This window comes from Myxocyprinus asiaticus, chromosome 19, assembly GCF_019703515.2.
Source record: "Myxocyprinus asiaticus isolate MX2 ecotype Aquarium Trade chromosome 19, UBuf_Myxa_2, whole genome shotgun sequence".
Taxonomy (NCBI): domain Eukaryota; kingdom Metazoa; phylum Chordata; class Actinopteri; order Cypriniformes; family Catostomidae; genus Myxocyprinus; species Myxocyprinus asiaticus.
The window spans coordinates 4,055,738-4,078,512 of NC_059362.1; the positions used below are offsets into that span (position 1 = coordinate 4,055,738).

The 22,775-nt window shown below is 38.2% G+C and overlaps 1 protein-coding gene across 3 annotated transcripts in view; it reads right to left on the minus strand.

Moving 5' to 3' along the window:
• lrp11 (low density lipoprotein receptor-related protein 11) overlaps positions 1 to 14,882 on the minus strand; it is a 58,056-nt gene extending 43,174 nt beyond the window's left edge. For 2 of the 3 annotated variants that reach the window (XM_051644859.1, XM_051644858.1), the window contains exon 1: positions 14,097 to 14,882. In XM_051644859.1, coding sequence (XP_051500819.1) covers positions 14,097 to 14,697 — 601 coding nt within the window. In that variant the 5' untranslated portion in view covers positions 14,698 to 14,882. The remainder of the gene's footprint in view (positions 1 to 14,096) is intronic. The other variant, XM_051644857.1, reaches the window with a different exon arrangement.
• Between the last annotated feature and the right edge of the window lie 7,893 nt (positions 14,883 to 22,775).

Here is a 22,775-nt window from a genome sequence, read left to right on the forward strand (position 1 = left end):
AGAGCTTTGCCGGTAAGCAGTGACATCATAAAAGCAAATTTTCTGGCGTCTTGATCAAATGATTCAGGTTGATTTGAGAAATATACTTTGCACTGTCATAAAAAAACCCCGGCATTTTTCAGCAGAACCATCAAACTTATCAGGTAGAGCAAAGCTTAACGGTTTAGCATGGGGAGCTGGTAGTGAATGAATGTATTGTCTCAAACATTCATTGGCAGCTCGTAGGTTGTTCAGCTGGTCTTGGTAACCCCTTAATACCTCGCACTGGTGCGCGAATGCGGCCTGGAGCTGTGAAACTTCCGCTGGATCCATGTTAGGTGAAGTATTCTGTAACGAACTGGCCATTGAGACGGTGTTAGGATCTATGTGCAGGAAGTTTATTAAAGTACACAAGCAAACAATCCAAATCGGCAGGCAAATAGAGGTAGTTGTTAAGCATGCGGTATAATCCAATAAACCAAAAAGACAGTCCAACAAGGCAAACAAAACAAAGGGGTATCCAAAAGGCAGTAAATCCAGGAGAACAGGCAATGGTCATAACAAGACAACAATCAGCAATGGCAATGGAAAAACGCTTGGTGAGGCAGGGTAAACTGGCAATACTTCGCAAAGTCAAAATGGAACAGCATGGTATTTATATAGTTTAAACAAGAAGTCACCAAAGAAGAAACGGTACAGAGTTAGTATTCGGGAGAGGGCTCCCTATGGTGGTTGGTAGGAGGGGTAACAACCTCGGATGTTACAAGTAGTGCTGATCTCAATTAATCGCATATTTTGAAAGTGCTGAAATTTGACTATATATTCTTTTCCTGTCAAAATGCATTTATTTCCTTCTTAGAAAACAAAACAATATGTAACAATATAATGCTTTATTGGCATTTTCCAAACAAAGCCTTCCACAGTATAAAGATAGAAATGAACTAATATAGCACCAAATCAAGTAACATTAAACACTTCCCAAAGTCTAAGTGGGAGTTTGACTAATTGAAATAATTTGCATTACAAAAACTGCATTTTCATTGCAATGGGCATTAAATCTCTTAAACTTTAATCCTCCACATCCACAATATTAATCAACTCTATTAACTTTGCAACAGCAGTCGTGGAGCCGCATTCATGATTCGCGTCAAGGTGTCAACGCTGCTTTGAACGCCATATGAAAACCGCATGCAAAAGTCTTAGTCCGTTTTTTTGCCGATAGTTCAGACTTCACGTGCTTCTGTGGTAATTAAATTGCACCTTACAAAGACTGAAAAGTACTTGATTTGTGGGTCAGTGACAAATCAGGGTTGGCAAGATGAGCAATTCAAAAATCTTTTAAAAATTTTTTTAAAAGCATGCATACAGTGCATCCGGAAAGTATTCACAGCGCTTTACTTTTTCCACATTTTGTTATGTTACAGCCTTATTCCAAAATGGATTAAATTCATTATTTTCCTCAAAATTGAACAAACTTCTTTCACGTTGTCATTATGGGGTATTGTTTGTAGAATTCTAAGGAAAATAATGAATTTAATCCATTTTGGAATAAGGCTGTAACATAACAAAATGTGGAAAAAGTGAAGCGCTGCGAATACTTTCCGGATGCACTGTAAGGTTTGTTCAAATGTACATTTTGTATTTGTGTTGGTTTCATGTAATTTGAAATGACATTTGCACCATTTTTTACAAAAGGTAACACTGAATGCACCTGAAAATGTCAAGTGGTGTAACCACAAAAGAATGAGAAATATTACACATTTTATCCACCTAGAGTGTAAGTGTACTCATCAAAATAATTGCATCATTTTAAAATATCATATGAAAATAGATTTTATTAGGATTATCTCTAAATTTTAACTGTATGCGTTTTTGCAATATCGAGCGAGGCTGAAAGCACCTGTTTTCTAAATAATCTTTGACAAATTATGTAAAAATACAAAATAAACATATTATTACACTGCAATAGAAGAGTACATTTTATTCCACATTCATTTTCCTGTATATTATCATATTACACCACCTGACCATATTGCTTCTACAGTCAGAGGCCATTGTTTGTTGAAGAAATTGACACTGAAAATCAAGCATGACAGTCAACAAGGTGAAGTAAACTTGGAGTTTTATTTTATTTCAATGAATGAAAAATTTCTGACAACAAATCAGAGTAAAAAAGTGTTTTCAAAAATTGTGTGTGTGTGTGAGAGAGAGAGGGGGAATCATGTGTGATTAGGGCTGTGCGTATGCTTTGAAGTTTCCAGTCCTCCATCGTTAGTTTTGAATGACGTGAGTTTAAAGATTCTGGCTCAAAGATAATGTGCAGCACATCGGACTCATAATAGAATAGAAGGTCAGGTTGATGAGGCCAGGTGAAGACATTCTTCCCACCCAGCTGTTGCATGCAATTCTATTTGTGTGCACAAAACTTATTTTTTCCATGGTAAGGGTGACCTTTGCATGGAAGTGCCCTCTATTATATTGTATTAATTGTGAAATTGCAGAAATTCAGTGAATTGTATTTTATAGATGTACATTTTTATCTTTGAGTAACATTTCTCCTATCACTGAATTGTTGGAGTTTGAGGTATTTTAAAGCTGCTGTTCATGTTCAACAGGAGGTGTCAAATGAGTATTTACTTAATGTAATATTTATGTAAATGTTGTGTAATATTTACTTTAACTTTAATCAGCATCATAAACTACTGATATTTGTCAAAATTGGCCTCTAACAGACAGGCTTGTAATAGGAGTCACATGGTGTAACTGGTTACACCATTTGACATTTCAATTTAAAATCTAATTTGACAGGCATTATCATGGACACAAGCACATGGCCTTGGTGTGAATATTTCAAACATAATTTTTAAAGTAAATAGCCTACTCATTTTTTAAATTATAATGAATGATCAATGTTTTACTGGGGTCATACCATTTGACACAAGCATACCTGACCATACCCTAAACATATCAAACTATCTCGAATATTTTAAAGAGAGTTACAAATCTTTTTATGCAGCAGTTAGGGTCATCAGGGGTCTTTCTCTGTGATATCATTTCCTGTCAAAGGGTCTTCTTGCACATAACAAAATGGCTCCTTGAATGGTGGTTACCAACTTGACGCTTCAGGAAATTGACTTGACTGACAGGATCCCCCAAATTAATTGTAATTTTCAGAACAATGGTGTTCCATTACTTTTATTTACTATTAAATAGTTCTAATGTAAGATTATGCCAAACTAGTTGATAGGGTGTTTTATAGAGAATTTCAAGTTTAATTATTTGGTACAAGGTTTTTACATTTACACCACATTGACATTTTTGCCATCATCCCCCAAATACTGTATTCTCTCAAAATTGATCCAAACCAGAACTTTTAGACTAGGTCCACAATAAAAGAATGTATGCTAGCAATCTGTACATTTATTTTCAAATTTTAACCCTTTTAAATTTAACTAAACCATATGGACACAAAAAGACTTCCGTCACGTCATTGACCCTTCTGTCACAAGTCCCATCTGGGCTTGTTTTGTACAAATAGCATTAAGAGGTCCTTTCTCCATCATTTCATCACTGACACGGCTGTTGTGTGTTTTTGGTGTGTGTGTCAGTGTAATGAATCCAGGCGGACACATCACAAAGGTTCCGCCCAGCTCCGACCAGTGTATATGCTGGTCTATGCTGTATTAATCGTAAATGCGTTAATCGTGACTAAGAAAAATGAACGCGCTAATCTTTTTTAGTAATCGCATACGTTAACACATATGAAAGCTCTAATATATATATATATTTTTTTGCAGTAAACTTAAAATATAATGTTTCTATACTAATAATCAACAACCTAAAATCTGTTTTATATACTTCCATAGTTTTTTATTCAATAATGTCATTTGCAATGCTTCATGGAAATGTAATTTGTATCCTCATGAAAGACGGTAAGTACACAGTCTTGTACCTTTGTCTTTTTTCCAATTTTCAAATACTTTTTTGAGGATCATACAATGGGTAATAGTAACAAAAAGGATGCTTAGAATTGCGATGCTACCAATACCTCACAATGAGTAAAATGACTGATTAATCCTTCTATACAGGTGTAAAGGTATGTATCTTACTTTCTGCCAATTTTGTGAAAATGAAAACCCCATTAACCATTTCATTTTCACAAAGTGTCTGCAAAGTATATGCCAAAATGTTTTATAAAATTAATGATTACATTTTCAATTTAATAGTGACAATGCATTATCTCTGTCAAAACTAAAATGCAATTGATGATTTGACATTCCATTTTCACAGCAATCTTGAGGCAAAACTGCCAATATTAAAATTAAAAGGCAAATGTGAAAAATAAATTGTAAGTTAATTTTTTCCAAAGCATTTTCCTAATGTAAATGGCAGGGGTGGGTTACAATTTTCGAGGCCCCAAGCAACGTCCAGCTGGGGGCCCTCATTTCGGTGTACAACCGGGGTAAATTACAGTGTTTAAATAATAATTTTAAAATAATTTCTAACAGCAATTATAGCCATTATATTGATGTAGCCAATTACATTCAAAATGTTTAATTTAATAAAAATCTAGATAAAAATAATGAATGCATGTTTTCCAGTTTTTCCAGTAAATGAACACAAGGAAAAATTGTATTTAATTTAGAATATAATAAATATCATTTATAGGGCTGGGTATTGATACAGATTTTCCGATTCGATTCAATTCTGATTCACAAGCTCTCGATTTGATTCAATTCTATTCTGATTTCGATTCGATATCGATTCATATGGGTATATTTCAATTACAATAATAACTGCCATTTTGTTGACATGTGAAAGAAATTTTTCTCTGCTAATGGTGTTAATTACAGTATACAGGGACCTTCTAACTTGGTGCATTATGAAGTTATTCATTTTAGAAATGTTATTTCATCACTAGTTTTTAATAATTTTGGTCACATTAAAAAAAATACACAAATTCCATGTATTCCATAAATAAATATGATTTCTTAATCTAATATATGATAAATTGCACATATTATATTGTAGATATAATTTGTTACATGTTTATTGTTTACTTGCATAATTTGTTCAATTTGCATAATCTAAGCATCTGAAACCTCTTGAATTCAACACTGAATTTTACTTAAAGATACGTGAATTCAATTTACATTTAATTAACACCTTATTTCTATAAGACTAATTTATATTCTTATAAAATAGACTGTTCCCATGAGTAGAGCACTTTACTGCGTTTGGACTGTGCTAGTGAAAATATCTGATTCCCACTCCATACCAGATATAATTTTTCTTTCATCAGGCTCCTAATGATTTTAGGTTAAGTAATCTTTAGGAATATCTGAAGGCAAACAATACCAGGGGATAGTGTGTAATTTAAAAAAAACATAATTTTTTTATTTAACGTGTTGTCTCTTTTCCTCGTCAGTGCTGAATAGAATATCAGGGCTGTGCAGCTGTTTGAGATGTGTAACTTCCTCAATAGCGCTATTAATTTTCTAATGGTCTTTGAAGTCTGCACCATGATATCAAGGTAAGCCTTATGATCATCAAGGGAAGTCGCTGCGATATCAAGTGATCAGTTCTGCACTATCCCATCTCCAGAATTACACTAGTCTAGAATAGAGCAAAGCGCATCACTTACATAAGCTTCTGTAATTTCTCGCGCCACACTCACCTGAAAACCAGGCTTCAATTGCACCACGCGAATGCATTTAAAGCGTATCAAGTGGTGGATGCCAGCTTCGAAATTTGGTCGCATATGCATGTCCTTTACTCGAATCGATCTTAGAATATAAGAATTCATACCGGGATCATTGAAATAAAGATCCCGATGCATCGGGAAATCTATATTTTTACTCACCCCTAATAATGTAAATGCTCCAAAAGCAATGGTTATCTAAACTGGCGGCCAAAAGTTTGGAATAATGTACAGATTTTGCTGTTTCGGAAGGAAATTTTTACTTTAATTCACCAAAGTCGCATTCAACTGATTACAAATTATGGTCTGGACATTACTAATGTAAAAACAGCACCATCACTATTTGAAAAAAGTAGTTTTTGATCAAATCTAGACAGGCATCATTTCCAGCAGCCATCACTCCAACACCTTATCCTTGAGCAAACATGAACCCATTGAGCTTTTGTGGGATCAGCTAGACTGTAAGGTGCGTGAGAAGTGCCCGACAAGACAGCCACATCTATGGCAAGTGCTACAGGAAGCGTGGGGTAAAATGTTACCTGAGTATCTGGACAAACTGACAGCTAGAATGCCAAGGATCTGCAAAGCTGTCATTGCTGCACATGGAGGATTTTTTGATGAGAACTCTTTGAAGTAGTTTAAGAATTTTTTTTTCAAATTGTAATAGTCATTTTTCACGTTATTAATGTCCTGACTATGCATTGTGATCAGTTGAATGCCACTTTGGTGAATAAAAGTATCAATTTCTTTCCATAAGAGCAAAATCTGTATATTCTTCCAACTTTTGGCCGCCAGTATACATATATTTTTACTAAACATTTCTGCAAACATTCATTCAACTTCACTCACTTATATTTTGGAACCCAGATGAATATTAAGCTTATTATTATAATATGATACTGAATTATTATTATTTTGAGGATTTGTTTTATACAATAGTAATATATTTCCATCATATTTACTTCACCTTCACCTGGAGCTTTTATTGTGACAGAACAATATAGTGCACTGCAGTGTCCAACTCTATTTGACAGTTTACAATCTTCCTCATTACAAATCTGTAGGGATGTCATAAAATATTGATATATACAGTGCATTCAGAAAGTATTCAGACCCTTTCATTTTTTTCACATTTTATTATGTTGCAGCCTTATGCTAAAATGCTTTTAAAAAATTCACATCAATCTACACTCCATACCCCACAATGACAAAGCAAAAACCAGATTTTTGATAACTTTGCAAATTTATTAAAAAGAAAAAACTGAAATATCAAATATTAGTATTCAGACCTTTTGCTATGACACTTGAAATTTAGCTCAGGTGCATCCCATTTCTCTGGATCATCTTTGAGATGTTTCTACACTTTGATTGGAGTCCACCTGTGGCAAATGTAATTTATTGGACATGATTTGGAAAGGCATACACCTGTCTATATAAGGTCTCACAGCTGTAAATGCATATCAGAGCAAAAGCCATGAGGTCAAATGAACTGCCAGCAAAGCTCAGAGACAGGATTGTGTCGAGGCACAGATCTGGGGAAGGCTACAAAAAAATTCGGCTACACTGAAGTTTCCCAAGAGCACAGTGGCCATAATTCTTAAATGGAAGAAGTTTAGAACAACCAGGACTCTTCCTAAAGCTGGCCGCCCGGCCAAACTGAGCAATCGGGGGAGAAGGGCCTTGGTAATCGGGGGAGAAGGGCCTTGGTAAGAGAGGTGACCAAGAACCCGATAGTCACTCTGGTTACGCTCCAGAGATCATGTGTGGAGATGGGAGAAACTTGAAGAAGGACAACCATCACTGGAACACTCCACCGATCTGGGCTTTATGGCAGAGTGGCCAGATGTGAGCCTCTTCTTAGTGCAAGACACATAAAAAAGCACCTAAAGGAGTCTCAGACTGTGAGAAACAAGATTCTCTGGTCTGATGAAACGAAGATTGAACTGTTTGGCCTCAATTTCAAGCATCACGTCTGGAGGAAACCAGGCACCGCTCATCACTTGCGCAATACCATCCCAATGGTGAAGCATGGTAGTGGTAGCATCATGCTGTGTTTTCAGCGCCAGGGACTGGGGGACTGGTCAGGACTGAAGGAAAGCTGAACACAGAAAAAAACAGAGATATCCTTAATGAAAACCTGGTCCAGAGCAGAACAGGACCTCAGACTGGACCGAAGGTTCACCTCCAAACAGGACAATGACCCTAAGCACACAGCCAAAACAACGCAAGAGTGGCTTAGGGACAACTCTGTGAATGTCCTTGAGTGGCCCAGTCAGAGTCCGGACTTGAACCCAATCGAACATCTTTGGAGAGACCTGAAAATGGTTGTCCACCGATGTTCCCCATCAAACGTGACAGAGCTTGAGGGGATCTGCAGAGAAGAATGGCAGAAAATCCCCAAATCCAGGTGCGCAAAGCATGTCGCATCATACTCAAAAAGACCTGAGGCTGTAATCACTGCCAAAGGTGTTTCAAATAAGTACTGAGTTAAGGGTCTGAATACTTATGTCAATGTGATATTTAAGTTTTTGATTTTCAATAAATTTACAAAGTTATCAAAAATCTGGTTTTTGCTTTGTGGGGTGTGGTGTGTAGATTGATGTGAAAAAATAAATAATTTAAAGCATTTTAGCATAAGGCAGCAACATAACAAAATGTGTAAAAAAATTAAGGGGTCTGAATACTTACTGAATGCACTGTAGATTATTCATCGGCATGATATTTTATCAATATATTTTTGAGGCTTCGATATATTAAAATTAGCCGACAATGCAATTAGAAATCCCAATTATCGTGCTTTCAAATTCACTCAGTTGGCCTCTGTTTAACAGTCTGGTGTAATAGCATTGAGAGAACACAAGAGAACGATATACCATTTACCGAAGCCGGCCGCGGTCACGATCACACACACACAAACATACACACACAGGCCGAGCTGAAGCGGCGCAGATGGCAGTCCAAATTTACAAAGATTTTTGTCCTTCTTCAAGAATGAACAAAGTGACTTGATGAGTTTGCAGGTTAGTGAAACTTGTGTAACTGCGCAAACTGAACGATTAGAAATGGCGATGTTTATTATGCAATTTCTGTGTATGTAGCCATAAATAGGTCTTTCATTCAAGCTGTCAAACCACAAAATGACATACCTGTAACTGAAAATACATTGTGTAGGCTCTATGAAAGATACTTATACACAATATATCATCCAGTGATGGCTAGAGTAAATAATCTTTGTGCTTTGAAAATGATTTGGGTCTAATTTAATGGAAAATTAAGAGAGTTGCACTCCGTGGCACTTCAGGATGTTGACGCTGAGTGTTGGCGGTGTGTTCGTACATTTTGTAGAAAATAAATAATTGTTTCTAAATTTAGAAGGCACTATGTTGTCCGCCAGACGCGTCCGGTGTACGACCCCCTCACACTTTACCAAAGTTGTACTGAGAAATATGTTTAAAAAGACAAAGACTATTATGCAACGAGCAGCCCTATCTATATCTGGAAAACAAAATCCTGATATATATCGATAATCATCGGGGAAATATTCAGATTATTAATCCGTGAAAAAGGCATCAATCCCAAGCCTACAAATCTGGTGAAAACACCGCCTACATTTCTATAATACTGAGTCACTTTTTTAGATTTGTATAATAACTTTAAGCGACTTCAAATGGAATTTTGCAACTGTTTGCACCTGCAGCACTTTGGCTTCACAATGCACATGAACTGTTCTGAGACGACTGAAAGCAGTCTATCCACGCATGAACATATAGCAACACATCACCCATCACCCCTAGAGCATTTTGCTTAGCTTTCCGACAACACACAACCTACGGCCCCTTTGCACTTATCACCTGCTCCTCACTCTTTTTCGGCTGGACTCTGGAACTGCCAGTCAGCTGTGAACAAAGCTGACTTAATTCCAGCTTCACCACGCAGTCAGACCTCAGCAGCCTTGCTCTGACAGAGACATGGATACACCCATAGGATACAACAACACCCTCTGCCCTCTCCAACAACTTCTCCTTCTCTCACACCACCTCGCTGGCAGCAGTTGTCTACGCCTCTTTTTTTACTGATAAGTTTACAGTTATCAGCAGTACGTTCTCAGCAAAACCCCTCTCAAACACCCGTCCCCTCTATGCAGCTATTCTCTCTCTATGTTCTCTCCTCTAACCAACACTGAACCAACCACCCCACCACCTGCCCCCTTGACCCTATTCCTTCCCACCTTCTCCAAGCCATCTCTACATCCATCCTAGCTGCACTCACACACATAATTAACATATCTCTACTTACAGGCACTTTTCCCACCACATTTAAGCAAGCTCGATTAACTCCACTGCTTAAAAAACCTGGGCTTAACCCCACACAAGTAGAAAATTACAGAACGGTTTCTCTCCACACATTCATGGCGAAAACACTTGATAGGGTAGTTTTCAATCAGATCTCTGCCTTTCTCTCACGAAACAAGCTGCTAAACGACAATCAGTCAGGCTTCAAAAGCGGATATTCCATCGAGACTGCCCTGCTGTCTGTCACCGAATCACTGAGACAGGCGAGAGCTGTTTCCAGAGCATCTGTCCTTATTCTGCTCTACCTATCTGCAGCCTTAGACACAACCATCAGATCTTCCTGTCCACCCTCTCTACTCTGGGCATCACAGGAACTGTGCTTAGCTGGTTCAAGTCCTATCTCTCAGGTACAGTAGATCTTTCAAGGTAGAGATGGAGTGTCCGAGTCACATCAGCTACTTACTGGGTAGGGGTGTAACGATTCATCGATCCAATAACCAACCAATGTTATCGATACAACGCGTACATATCAATATAGACATTTTTTTAAGATGTACCTTTATTTTAAAACACTCATGTCAGGGGGCCTGGGTAGCTCAGTGGTAAAATACGCTGGCTACCACCCGTAGAGTTCGCTAGCTCGAATCCCAGGGCATGCTGAGTGACTCCAGCCAGGTCTCCTAAGCAACCAAATTGGCCCGGTTGCTAGGGAGGGTAGAGTCACATGGGGTAAACTCCTCGTGGTCGCTGTAATGTGGTTCGTTCTCCGTAGGGCGCGTGGTGAGTTGAGTGTGGTTGCCGCGGTGGATGGCGTGAAGCCTCCACACGCACTATGTCTCTGTGGCAACGCGCTCAACAAGCCACGTGATAAGATGCGTGGGTTGATGGTCTCAGACGTGGAGGCAACTGGGATTCGTCCTCTGCCACCTGGACTGAGGGGACTTAAAAGCACATTGGGAATTGGGCATTCCAAACTGGGAGAAAATGTCATGTCAGCCACGTCCGTATGCATTTCTGTCAGGGGATGAAGTAAACTTATAACATTCATTTCACTTTATTAGCACTAAATACGCTTTTCATGTGGAACAAGGATGTGCGCAGGGTCTGTGAAGCCAAATTGCTCTCTGCTGCCCGTGCACGCACTTCAAACGGGCTTCCCGCGAAATGCCTGCTCCATTGACAGGATCCTTGCGAGCGCATCAACTGGGCGCTCCTTAAAATGCGAGCTCTCCTGACAAACGCAGAGCGGCTCACATGCGCGATTAATTCGGGCTTCCATCGATATCTTTGTGCATGCCACCCATTTGAATTTTACATGATAATTTGCTATTTTAAAGTACCATAGAGCAGTTCAACCATCATGTGAAACATCTTGAAAACGCCAACATTCTGAACAGCACTAATGAGGGAAAGAGAAATCACCTGCTCAGCACCAGCATCGGTTATAAGACTTTACAAATCTACAGATCAACACCCTTACTAACATTTATCCCAATTAACTGTAACAGAATTTTTCATTACAACTGTAGAAGTTGTAGCCAAGAAAACCGTGGATAGAACGAATAGTTGGAAACAAGTCATGGGTATGTAAGTACTTTGAATTGGATTAAACTGAAAAATAAAACTGTAATCAAATGATTGATGATCACTTGTGTGTTACGTTATTTTTTATATTATTATCTGTATAATTTTTTTAAGTATCTTATTTTGTTGTGGATGTCCCAGTGTGGATACTAAATTTGCACTTTTCAGAAAGCTCAATCAAATATTCAAATTATATTTTGGTTGCATTTGTGGGCAAAAAAATTTTTTTAATTTATTTATTGTGTAAAATAGGCACATAATACTGGAATATCGATCGCAGGGCCCTGAATCAAATCAAATCATAATCGTATCACGGCAGACTTTAAGGTATCGGCAAATATCGGATCGCAGGCCAAGAGAATCTATACAAGATCGTATCCTGATGAAACATCCGATTTACACCCCTATTACTGGGGGTACCTCAGGGCTCAGTGCTTGACCCACTTCTCTTCTCTACATTTACAACATCACTGGGGCCCTTTATTCAAGCATACAGGTTTTCTTACCACTGCTACGCCAATGACACGCAGCTCTACTTGTTTTTCTAGACTGACGACCCCACAGTGACTGCTCAGATCTCTACCTGCTTGGCAGACATCTTGGCCTGGATGAAGGAACACTACCTTCAACTCAACCTAGAGAAGACAGAGATCCTCGTCTTTCCAGCCAACCTTGCTGTTGAGCACAATATCACCATTTAGCTGGGTTCTTCTTCAACAACACCATCCAAAACGGTCAGAAATCTAAGGGTAACCAAACACAACCAACTCAATTTCACAGACCACATCTCAAAGACCATGTAGATTTGCACTCTACAACATCAGGATATTACCCTGGATTTTATGTAGGTTGCATTGTAGTGATAGCATGGAATTCAAAAGAGTTTGCAGGTAAAACCTTCCTCTCTGATTATGCCACACAACTCCTTGTTCAGTCTCTTGTTATATCTAGACTGGATTACCGTAATGCTGTTTTAGTCGGCCTTCCTGTATGAATAATTATGCCTCTGCAAATGATCCAGAATGCAGCAGCACAGCTGGTCTTCAACAAACCCAAGAAAGTGCATGTTTCACCCCTCCTTGTCTCTCTACACTGACTGCCAGTTGCTGCACGTATCAAGTTCAAGGCTCTGATGCTGGCATACAGAACAGTCACAGGGTCTGTTCCAGCTTACCTATAAGCCTGTGTTCTGCAAATGAGTGGTGCCTTGTTGTACCAACACAAAGAGGCGCCAAATCACTCTCCTGGACTTTCAGCTTCACTGTACCTCAATGGTGGAATGACCTTCCCAACTCCATCCATGAAGCAGACTCCATCTCTGTCTCAAAAAATGGCTAGACACAACTTTTTCATGAGCACTTGACCATGCACTCAGGAAAAAAAAAGAAAAAAAAAATCTTCGCAGGCATCCTCGCACCTATGGGACGCGTCATAAACTAGGCAAGCCTGGATCGAGCGGATTACACTAAACTGCGCAGCACAGACCACGAAGATTGAATTAAACGGAAAATTGGAAGCACAATGAAGAATGTCAAGCATCTCATAAGGCCAGAGAGCCATGATATTCTAAACAGCACTGATGAAGAAAAGACTAAAACATAATGTGTGCCATTACTGTAGCAAAATTAACTGTATTAACTGATTTGACAGAAATGTTTTAGATTAATTAAAACTATAAAACAGGAAGGAGAATTATTATAACAAAGGCATAACAAAAGGCTTCAGTTTGTTTTATATAGACAATACTGACACTGATCTACTCAATGACAATCTATCCACGGTCTTACCTAACCTAACCTAATTCTTAGAAAGGAAAATCTAAAATCAAGTGCATTAAATGAATAATTAACTAAGCTATCACTTTTCCTCCAGTATAAAAAACCTGTTCTATTCTAATACCCTCTGACTATAGGGGGGAAATCTTTTTTCTTTGCCTTAAGATATTCCAAGAAATAACTTAAATCAACATTTAAATCATAAAAAAACAACATTTCCATTAGAAGCACAGTCCCAACTCATTAAAATGACATGATCAAACATTCTAATATGTTAATTAAATGCTTTAAGCTATTTTAATAAACTAATTAAACTTAAAATGTGTTTTTAACTGTCTATTATTAAATGTGCAATCTTGCTTATGTTTACATTTATTAATAATTATATTATGATAACTTTTGGGGGGGGGGGGTTGCAAAGTTGTCAGGGAGCTCAAAATCCTAACCATACCCATACCTTACAGCACCTTTAAGACTTAAAGATTTAAAATTCAGTAGCAATAATGGCATTAGAATTCATTCATCTATTATTATTTCTGTGATTCAGTTCAAACTGTCCATTTCAATGAATCAATTCAAGATTCAATGGTTTGTTTGTCATCATGGAATTCCCTGCATGGCATTTTTTATTAATTTAAATGTTTATTCGGTATTTTAGATAAATATTGCTGTTTATTAGGCCTACTAAATATTGACATATTGATGTATATAAATTTTGATCAACATTGTGTATTGCTACTGTCATTCTGAATCGGGGAAACCCACCCTGCATTAAGGAGTCCTCCTGATCCATCCCATATGAAGGTCCTCTGGCTGATGTGTTGGGCTGGTCAGTTGACGCAGGGCTCCGGGTGGGCTCATGCGGTCTAGAGCTGTCGTTCGCCCAACTGTAGGAGCTGAATCCCGGCTGGAAGGAGAACGAGCACACATTTCTGCCCCGGTACGTGCAGTTAAATAAATAGCAGCGTAAACTCTCGTCCGGCTGCTTGAGGTCTTCCTGGATGATGGCGGTCGTGCAGTGCGGATGAGAGCAGCAGACGTGTACGCAGTCCCTCCAGCTAAACACCCGCTGCGGGGCGGACAGGAAGGCGGCGCCCTGCTCGATGGACGCGCTCGCCCGGATGATGCGCTCCTCCACCGACCTGAACCCGCTCACACAGCTATCTCCATACTCCTCATCCTCTCTCGAGTCCGACTCATCCTGCTGTAACTGCTTGCGGAATTCCTCCAGAAGTTCCTCCACGCCGGATATTTTGGATTTGAGATCAGCTGTTTGAGAGGATCGCGTCATCACCGTGCTCATCATCCAGAGAAGAAGAGAACAGATGAGCGCTCGCTGGACATGATGATGCGCCGAAAGAAACATAACGGCGCTTTGAACGTCCCTATTCAACGATGGAAACAATGCCTCGCGCTTTCTCACATCGTATTTGAAACTCTAAGGATTATTTTTTTATATAAGAATGCCAGTGTTTGAATATTTTAGAAGAGGACAAAGCACCTGCACGCACCTGCCGTTTTCACGGGTATCTGAACGGAAATCAATGGAGCGGCTGATGCAGCTTTTGACTGCAATGAAACGTTATCCCTGCAGGGGTCACAATGAAATGTTATCCCTGCAGGGGGCGCTCTGTGGCTCAGCAATCCCAATTGCATTTGAGCCATCTCAGGACGCTATATCAGACGAAAAAAGTCTCGTCTGTGCATTAATGTTGCACTCAGAATTATTATTATTTTGTTTTTTGTTTTGTTTATGTCCTCTTGGACTTACACCGAAACCTAGGGGCACGCAGTATCATTCAAACGCAGTGGTTTTTAGTTACTGATGCCCGGTGCTGGGCAGATTACTTGTGAATTGTAATCAGGTACTGATTACAAATTTCATGGCAAAAATGCAATCAGTAAAGTAATCTCATAGATTAAAATTTTGGGGTAATCTAGTTTGATTACTTTTGAATTATTTCCAACCTAATTCTATTTATTTAATGTCACATGCACTTAGTAGGATTACCTTGTATCATTTTAACATTAAAGTACAAAGAGAAAGAAAATGTATTCCATTTTTTATTACAAACAAAAAGAGCTCCATATGACATTTTTAAAAAGTGCATTAAACATTACATGAATGAACATGTATGCTGATTTAGACTGAAAAATGCAAAAGATTGAAAAAAAAAGAATGATGAGGGTGATCAATAAATTATTGTTATTAAAAGTTTTGATTCCATATATATATATATATATATATATAACAGAATATTTGGAATCACATTATATTATTTACAACCCTTCATTCCCGAACATTAACCACCCCACCCCACCACCCAACACAAACAGATACCCCAGTGGTCAAATACAATTGACAAAGACACACAAACAAACAATAAAACAGAAGAAAATATTTAGAAATACATTTAAAAAAAAAGTATATGTTCAAAAACAAAAAGGCTACAACATACACATTTAAAACAACACGTCTCCCTCCACTGCCCCTCCCCGAGAGCCCTCAAAAAAGACCAAATAGCTGCCCCACCTCCTGATGAACATATCCATGTTGCCTAGCCTTCTATATGACAACTCTTCCCAAACTGCCACCCTGCCCATTTCCTCGCACCACTCACGAAACGAGGGGGCTCCAGCTGACTTCCGTCCTCTAAGGATAACCCGTCTGCCCACTATAACACCGGCCAGGATCCAATTCTTCATGTACTTATCTCCTACATCAATGACCACCCCGTCACCCAAAATACAGAGCCTGGGGCAAAAGGAGATCCGAGTACCCAATACGTCGGCCATACAATTCTGGACCCTCAACCAGAACTCCTGTATCTTACGACACCCCCAAAAAACATGGGTGGTGTCTCCATCTTCTAAATAGCATCGCCAGCAGGTGGGTGTGTCCTTAAGACCAAGCCTATACAATTTAGAAGGGGTCCAATAAAATCTATGTCGAATCTTAAATTGCATAAGGCGCACCCTTGCATCTCTAGATGCAGACTTGACGTTCTTAAGAATCCTAGCCCACACTCCCTCCTCCAAAAACAAATTTAAATCTTCCTCCCATAATCTTTTAAAGCTCCGTCCCCCAGACTCTGAATTAGCAGGGAGTAATACACTGACCTTTTCCAAAAGCAGTAATCACCACTCCCAGAGTATTTGCCGCACTAGGGGGGTACGTGCCACTCCCAAAGAAGTGCAGAGTAGGTGGCGCAGCTGTAAATATTTATAAAATTGAGATCTGGGAATCCCAAAATTTTGAACCAAATTTTCAAAAAGTCTCAATACTCCACTCTCATACAGGTCACCGAGTGTAGTAACCCCCCCTCACAATCCAATCTGACCAACAGAAAGGGGACTTATTAATGCATAGTTTAGTGTTCTGCCATATGCTCGAGGCGACGTTTAAATAAATATCCGAACACTCTGGACACTTTTGTCCATATTGAGTGTAAATGCAAAATAACGGGGTGTGACTTAACTTCTCCAATTAATTTGATCGAAAGGCTATGCAGAGGCGAGATAGGGGCAAGCTTCCTTTTCAATACAAAACCAGAGAGGGGGTCATCTATAGGGAGAGATTGTAACAGGTAGTTGAGTTTTGGTATACAATTCATTTTAATTACATTAACCTTCCCAATCATCGATAAGTGTAATGAAGCCCACCTGTCCACATCATTCGAAAAACCTTTTTATTAAGGGATCAAAATTAACCTTACAAAATTCCTTACAAAAGCATTCTAAAGTGCTAATTTGGTACTCAAAAATGTTTTCTTATTATTAGAACAATTGAAAATGGTTGCGCTACCATGCAGAAATCACAATACAGAGGGGGTTTTCCCCATTTGCTGAGGTATTGAGTTCTTAGTTGCTTTACACTTGCAAGTCAGATTTTGGTTTTAAAAATAGGCAAAAAGAAACACATATCTCCTGAAATTCTATTTTCTCCTAAAGTCTATTGTTTTAGATAGATGAAGGCTATTCCATGCATTACCGTTTTGAAAAGATAATCTCTAACCAGGATAGAGAGGAAGTGGATGGTCAGATGCACAACAAAAAGACAAGTAAATCACAGTCTCTAGACTGAGAAACAGACTCCTCACAGGTCCTAAAATAACAGCTTCTGTATGCCAAAGACCTGCATTGCTGCAAGAGGATTCTTGGACAAACAGAAAATTTTAAGAATACAACATTTATTTAAATAGAAATAGCCATTTGTAACATTCTAAATGTCTCTAAATCGTCTCTAAATTACATAATGTCCATTGTGACTGAAACACTTTCCTATTTCAGGTTTATTCTCATTCACATATGTTCTAGTATTTTGGCTATTAAGTTAACATATTGTACAACATTAATATAATGTAATATCATAGAGGAGGGAATTTATCCTCTATGATATTGCAGCAATTATCCAGATATATAATGAGATTATTAAGCAAACTGTTATCAACTCCTACATGCCAACTGAATAAAATAAGGCAAAAATAAACATTTCACACAGTTTAATGAGAGATATGATTGATTAAAACACTAAAAGTGGTCATTCTGTATATGTATTATTGTATTACAGTTGTAACTAGAGAAGTAAAGTTCGTCAGGACAAACTTTAGGTTGGCTTGAAAAAGCCTAGTCCGAAAGTTTATTGATATATAGAATGCTAGACAGCTAGCATGTTTTAACACTTTGCTAGACATTGCTAGCATATTTTAGCATGCTGCTAGCATGTTGCTTTGCTAGGCTAGGCTTTTGCATTTGGTTACTAGGCAGTTACCAGGGTGATACTAGCAAGGCTCCTTGCTAGCCTGAGTCATATGACACATCCCGGAAGTCTCTACAGTGTTCTGGTGCAGAGATATGTTTTTGCTACATGGTTGCTAGGTTAACCCCACCTGGTTGCTAGGCAGTTAACAGGGAGATACTCAAAAGGTTCCTTGCTACCCTGAGTCAAATGACCCATCCTGAAAGTTTCTATGATGTTCTGGTGCTGAGATATGTGTTTTGCTACTTGGTTGCAAGGGTGACCCCATTTGGTTGCTAGGCACTTACCAGGGTGATACTTAAAATGCTCCTTGCTAGATTTGTGCCAAACGAGCCAAACAGCAAATTTCTATGATGTTCTGGTGCAGAGATATGTGTTTTGCTAATTGGTTGCTATGGTAACCCCATCTGGTTGCTAGGCAGTTAAAAAGGTGATACTCAAAAGGCTCCTTGCCGGGTGAGTCACGAAACGCCATGCGAGGAGCAGACATGTAAATGGTGAGCTCTGCGCACTTTGCTAGTTTTTAATTATTTTTATGTCATGTGAGATTCGATTCATCCTGGTACATAGCTGCTCTTTGAAGTCAACATGACAAAGAATTAAAAATCCTCAGGCTCTGGAGATATTAAAAGACACTTATGTGCTCAAGCTGAAACCTCCGACAGGCCCGCAGACCAGAAATTCAGAGCATGTCTGTGATGCTGACAAAGGTTGTTGATGACTTAAGAGGAGCTTGCTGTAATACGTCGATCAATTACTGCGATGGAAACGAAATTCTCTTTGTTGGTTACAAGAATCGGGGACGTCGAGAGACAGATCGATTATCTGGAGTCATCAGAGAGGGAATTAGCTGCTAATCTGCTAGTCACCAAAGTAGATTTGGAACGCGTTTTGGAAAAACTAGAGGATTTGGAGAATCGTAGTCAGCGAAACAACATCCGAATTGTTGGAATTCCTGAGCATGAAGAAGGCAGCGATATGGTGAAATTCCTAGATGAGCTCTTTCCGAGTCTGCTCGACATAACAGGCCATAAGCTGGAAATCGAGCGAGCTCACAGGGTCCTGGCTCGGAGATCCATGGAGGGAGACAGGCCCTGAACAATTCTGACTAAATTTCTGAGATCATCTGATAAAGATCTTGTGTTATGCGAGGTGAGGAGTAAAGGAAGGCTTTCTTGGAAGAACCACAGCATTTTCTTGTTCCCAGACTTTGCGAATTCGAAAAGAGAGAAACGTGATCGATTCAAGGAATGCAAGAAACTCTTACATTAATGGAAGGTTGCTTTTGCACTGATGTTTCCGGCCAAGCTGAGAATAGATACTAAGGATGGACGTAGAGAATTTACATGCCCACAGCAAGCATTGACCTTCATAAAGTCAATGGAGTGATTAAGCCATTTGGTGATTTTCATGTTGCCGCCTAGTGGACCTGTCTCACTGAACATTCACTTGACTGTCTGAGGAAACTGAGCGCCTTTTTCATTTCATTTTGTGTTGGTTCTGCCTAGTGGCTGGAGTTTGTTTAGTGTAAAATCATTTCTTCGGGACAGTTGTGGATAAATCTGCTCATTCTTGGTGCTTATGCCTCCTATCGTCTGGAATTTATTTTGTGGAATATTTCTTGCAGGACATTGAATTGATTAGGGCATGTGTTGCACTCGTGTAACGACCGAATGGACCAGCTCACTGAACATTCGTTTGACTACCCGAGGAACTGAATGGCCCCCCTTTGTTTTTCTTTTTTTTTTTTTTTTTTTGTGCCGGTTCCGCTAGCAGCTGGAGTTTGTTTTGTGGAGGAACACAGCTTCAGGGCAATCTGCACGTTATTTGTGTTTTTTCCGCTTATTGGCTGGAGTTTGTTTGATAGAATATATTCTGTTTGTAATTTTGTCTCACAAAATTTGTACAGAAGCACCAGACTCCGATGACAAAGTTGTCGCAGGGACTCTTGTATGCGTAAATGAACTGTTTGGAGGGATGGACGCCAGTTGGTGCTGCTGTGCATGGGGTTAATGCGCATATTTTTCTTTTTTCTGTTTGTTTGGTTCTGGGGGAAGTTTGGGGTTTGATTGTTGCTCTAATGTTGGAATGTGGTCATTATAATTTAATTTTTGTTATACAATCTATTTTTTCTAATATGTCAAAATGTTAAATGTTAATATGAGTGGATTGTCTCTCTCCACATGGAATGTTAATGGATTGGGGCACCCCATAAAAAGAAGGAATGTTATTTCTTTTGTTAAACATAGGAAATATGATATAGTGTTTCTACAAGAAACAAATCTTTCCCCGTAGGAAGCTGAAAAATTTGAGAAGATATGGCGTGGAAAAAAATAGATTTGCCATGAAGCCGATACAAGAGCCAATACATGAGCAAAAGTTCTCATGTCCATTTTAAATGAATTAATGAATTAATAAAAAACTCTTCAACCATTTGTTTGTGTCATCATGGAAGTCCCATTTATTTTATTTATTAAATGTTTTTTTTACATGTTTTAGATAAATATTGCTGTTTATTAGGCCTACTATATATTGTTATATTGATGTATATAAATACAAATTATATTATTGTGTTCATTTAGTGAAAAAGAGTGTGGGAAAACATTCCTGAAGGCAACCATACTATGGCCAGGCATGTCTAATGAATATTAATTAAAAAGTGATTCTTGCATTGCTTGGAAACTTCTGGAGCCTTCACTAATGTAATATTCATGAGCCAGGTTTTACTCCACCTACTGTACATCTGCATACAGTGGCCCATAGATATACATACATAGATGCTTTATTCAGCTGGTTCAGACAGTCAACCATGCTGCCCATCTTGGAATGGTCAACAATGTAAGTCAATGGAGGATGCCTCAGGACACTGTATAAACTGCTTTTGTGTGGAAATAGTTAATCATATAATAAACTGACTGCCTGTGTGCTAATATTCAATATGTTTGGCATGATATATTCATTTGTTGAGAAATTTAATTGGAATTTGCTAAAAATAAAACAAATAAAAAAATAATTGGTTTTAGAGATCACAGGAATTTTGCATTAAGTAAGTTTTATTTACCATACTAACAATTTTAAAACTCTGAAAGCATTTTCTGTGGTTCTGTGTTTCTACAGTAATTCTCAGAAATCAAAAGACTGGCTAACTTAATGTAAATTATGAATACTGTACTATCATTAATATGTGTAATACTTAAGCTCATTTTATGGTAGGCCTAATATAGGTTAACATGTAAATTATAAACTATAAATTGCAATGTAATTATTTATCTCGTTTTAATGAATAACTTAATTTAATAGTTTAATATCCCAGGTTATGTTTATAATATACTGTATATAGATAGACTTTATGAATTTACTACTGATGTTTTATGATTTAATAGCAGTTAATTCTGGTCCTTGAATATGATCGGACGAGAGATGTTCCAAGAGTGCTGATAAAGGAGTCATAACAGCATTAGGATGTTTTACTGTTTGTATCACTCCGCTTGAGTTCATGACATTCTAAACCAGAGTAATGAAAGATATTTAGATTAATCCCTGTGAAATGACAAATTTATGTCAAAAGTTGGCAACAACTGGCCATCTTTTGTGTTATGAGTGAGTGTCCAGAGGGAGAGAGAGAGTTTGCATTGTCTGTCAACAGTAGATTCTGAATCCTTGGCATAAGAAAGTAGTTCCACACACAAGAGGGTTTTAGTTTTTCCTTATTGATTTAGTTGTCTGTTGAACTGTTGCATAAAAACAATATCACACTCCCAATTGTGCTGTTTTGTTTGTATATCACCACGGCTGTGATTATCTCTGGCCTCGTGCTGATATACGGCCACAACAGCACTCTTGCTTGTCTAGTATTGCTTTAATATATGATTTGATTAACAAATAAATAATGGGTGTTTTGAAGATTAATTTTTGGTTAACCTATCCATCCCGTCAAGTTTATGATCACTAGACCCACCTCTTGTATTAAAGCTTCAAGATTAATTTTACCAATACTCTCTTTAATTTTGACTTTTTATATAATCTTCAATATTGTCCTATGTTTATACATCTAAATCTTGTGAAAATTGGCTGGAAAAGACTCTAGACTGTTGTAGCCTGCATCTGTCAATTCACACTTATTGTTTATGGACTTCTCACTTGACCGTTCCAACATGGTGGACTCGCTGATGTGTCCATAGTAACAGCTGCTAATGGAGTGCAACAGAGCACGCCCACTTTTTCAGTCATCTGGGTTCCGGAAATATTTTTCCCATTCCTTTTTCCATAGGCTTTTCATAAAATCCTCCATAAAAGAGTTGTAAGCCATGAACCAAACCAACAAGCTCTGAGGTGTATCACATCATCACAAACTTTGTTTTAAGGCAAAAAAGTACAAAAAGAAAAAAGTACAAGACAGTGTACTTACGTCTTTCACGAGTGCACGAACTACAATTAAGCATTGCGAATCATGTAACTGAATAAAAACGATGGGAATATATAAAACTATTGATTTTAGTTTGTTGAATATAAGTATAGAAACAATTTATTTTAAGTTGACTGCAAAATATTTCAACATGTACAAATAAATAAGTAATTTAAAGGTGAAGAGTCCGACGTGGTTGCGTCAGGGGTAGTCACTCCTTGGCTCATTTCGTGGGCTATGTTGGCTTTTTCTGCTGGACCATGGGTAATGTAGTTGTTTA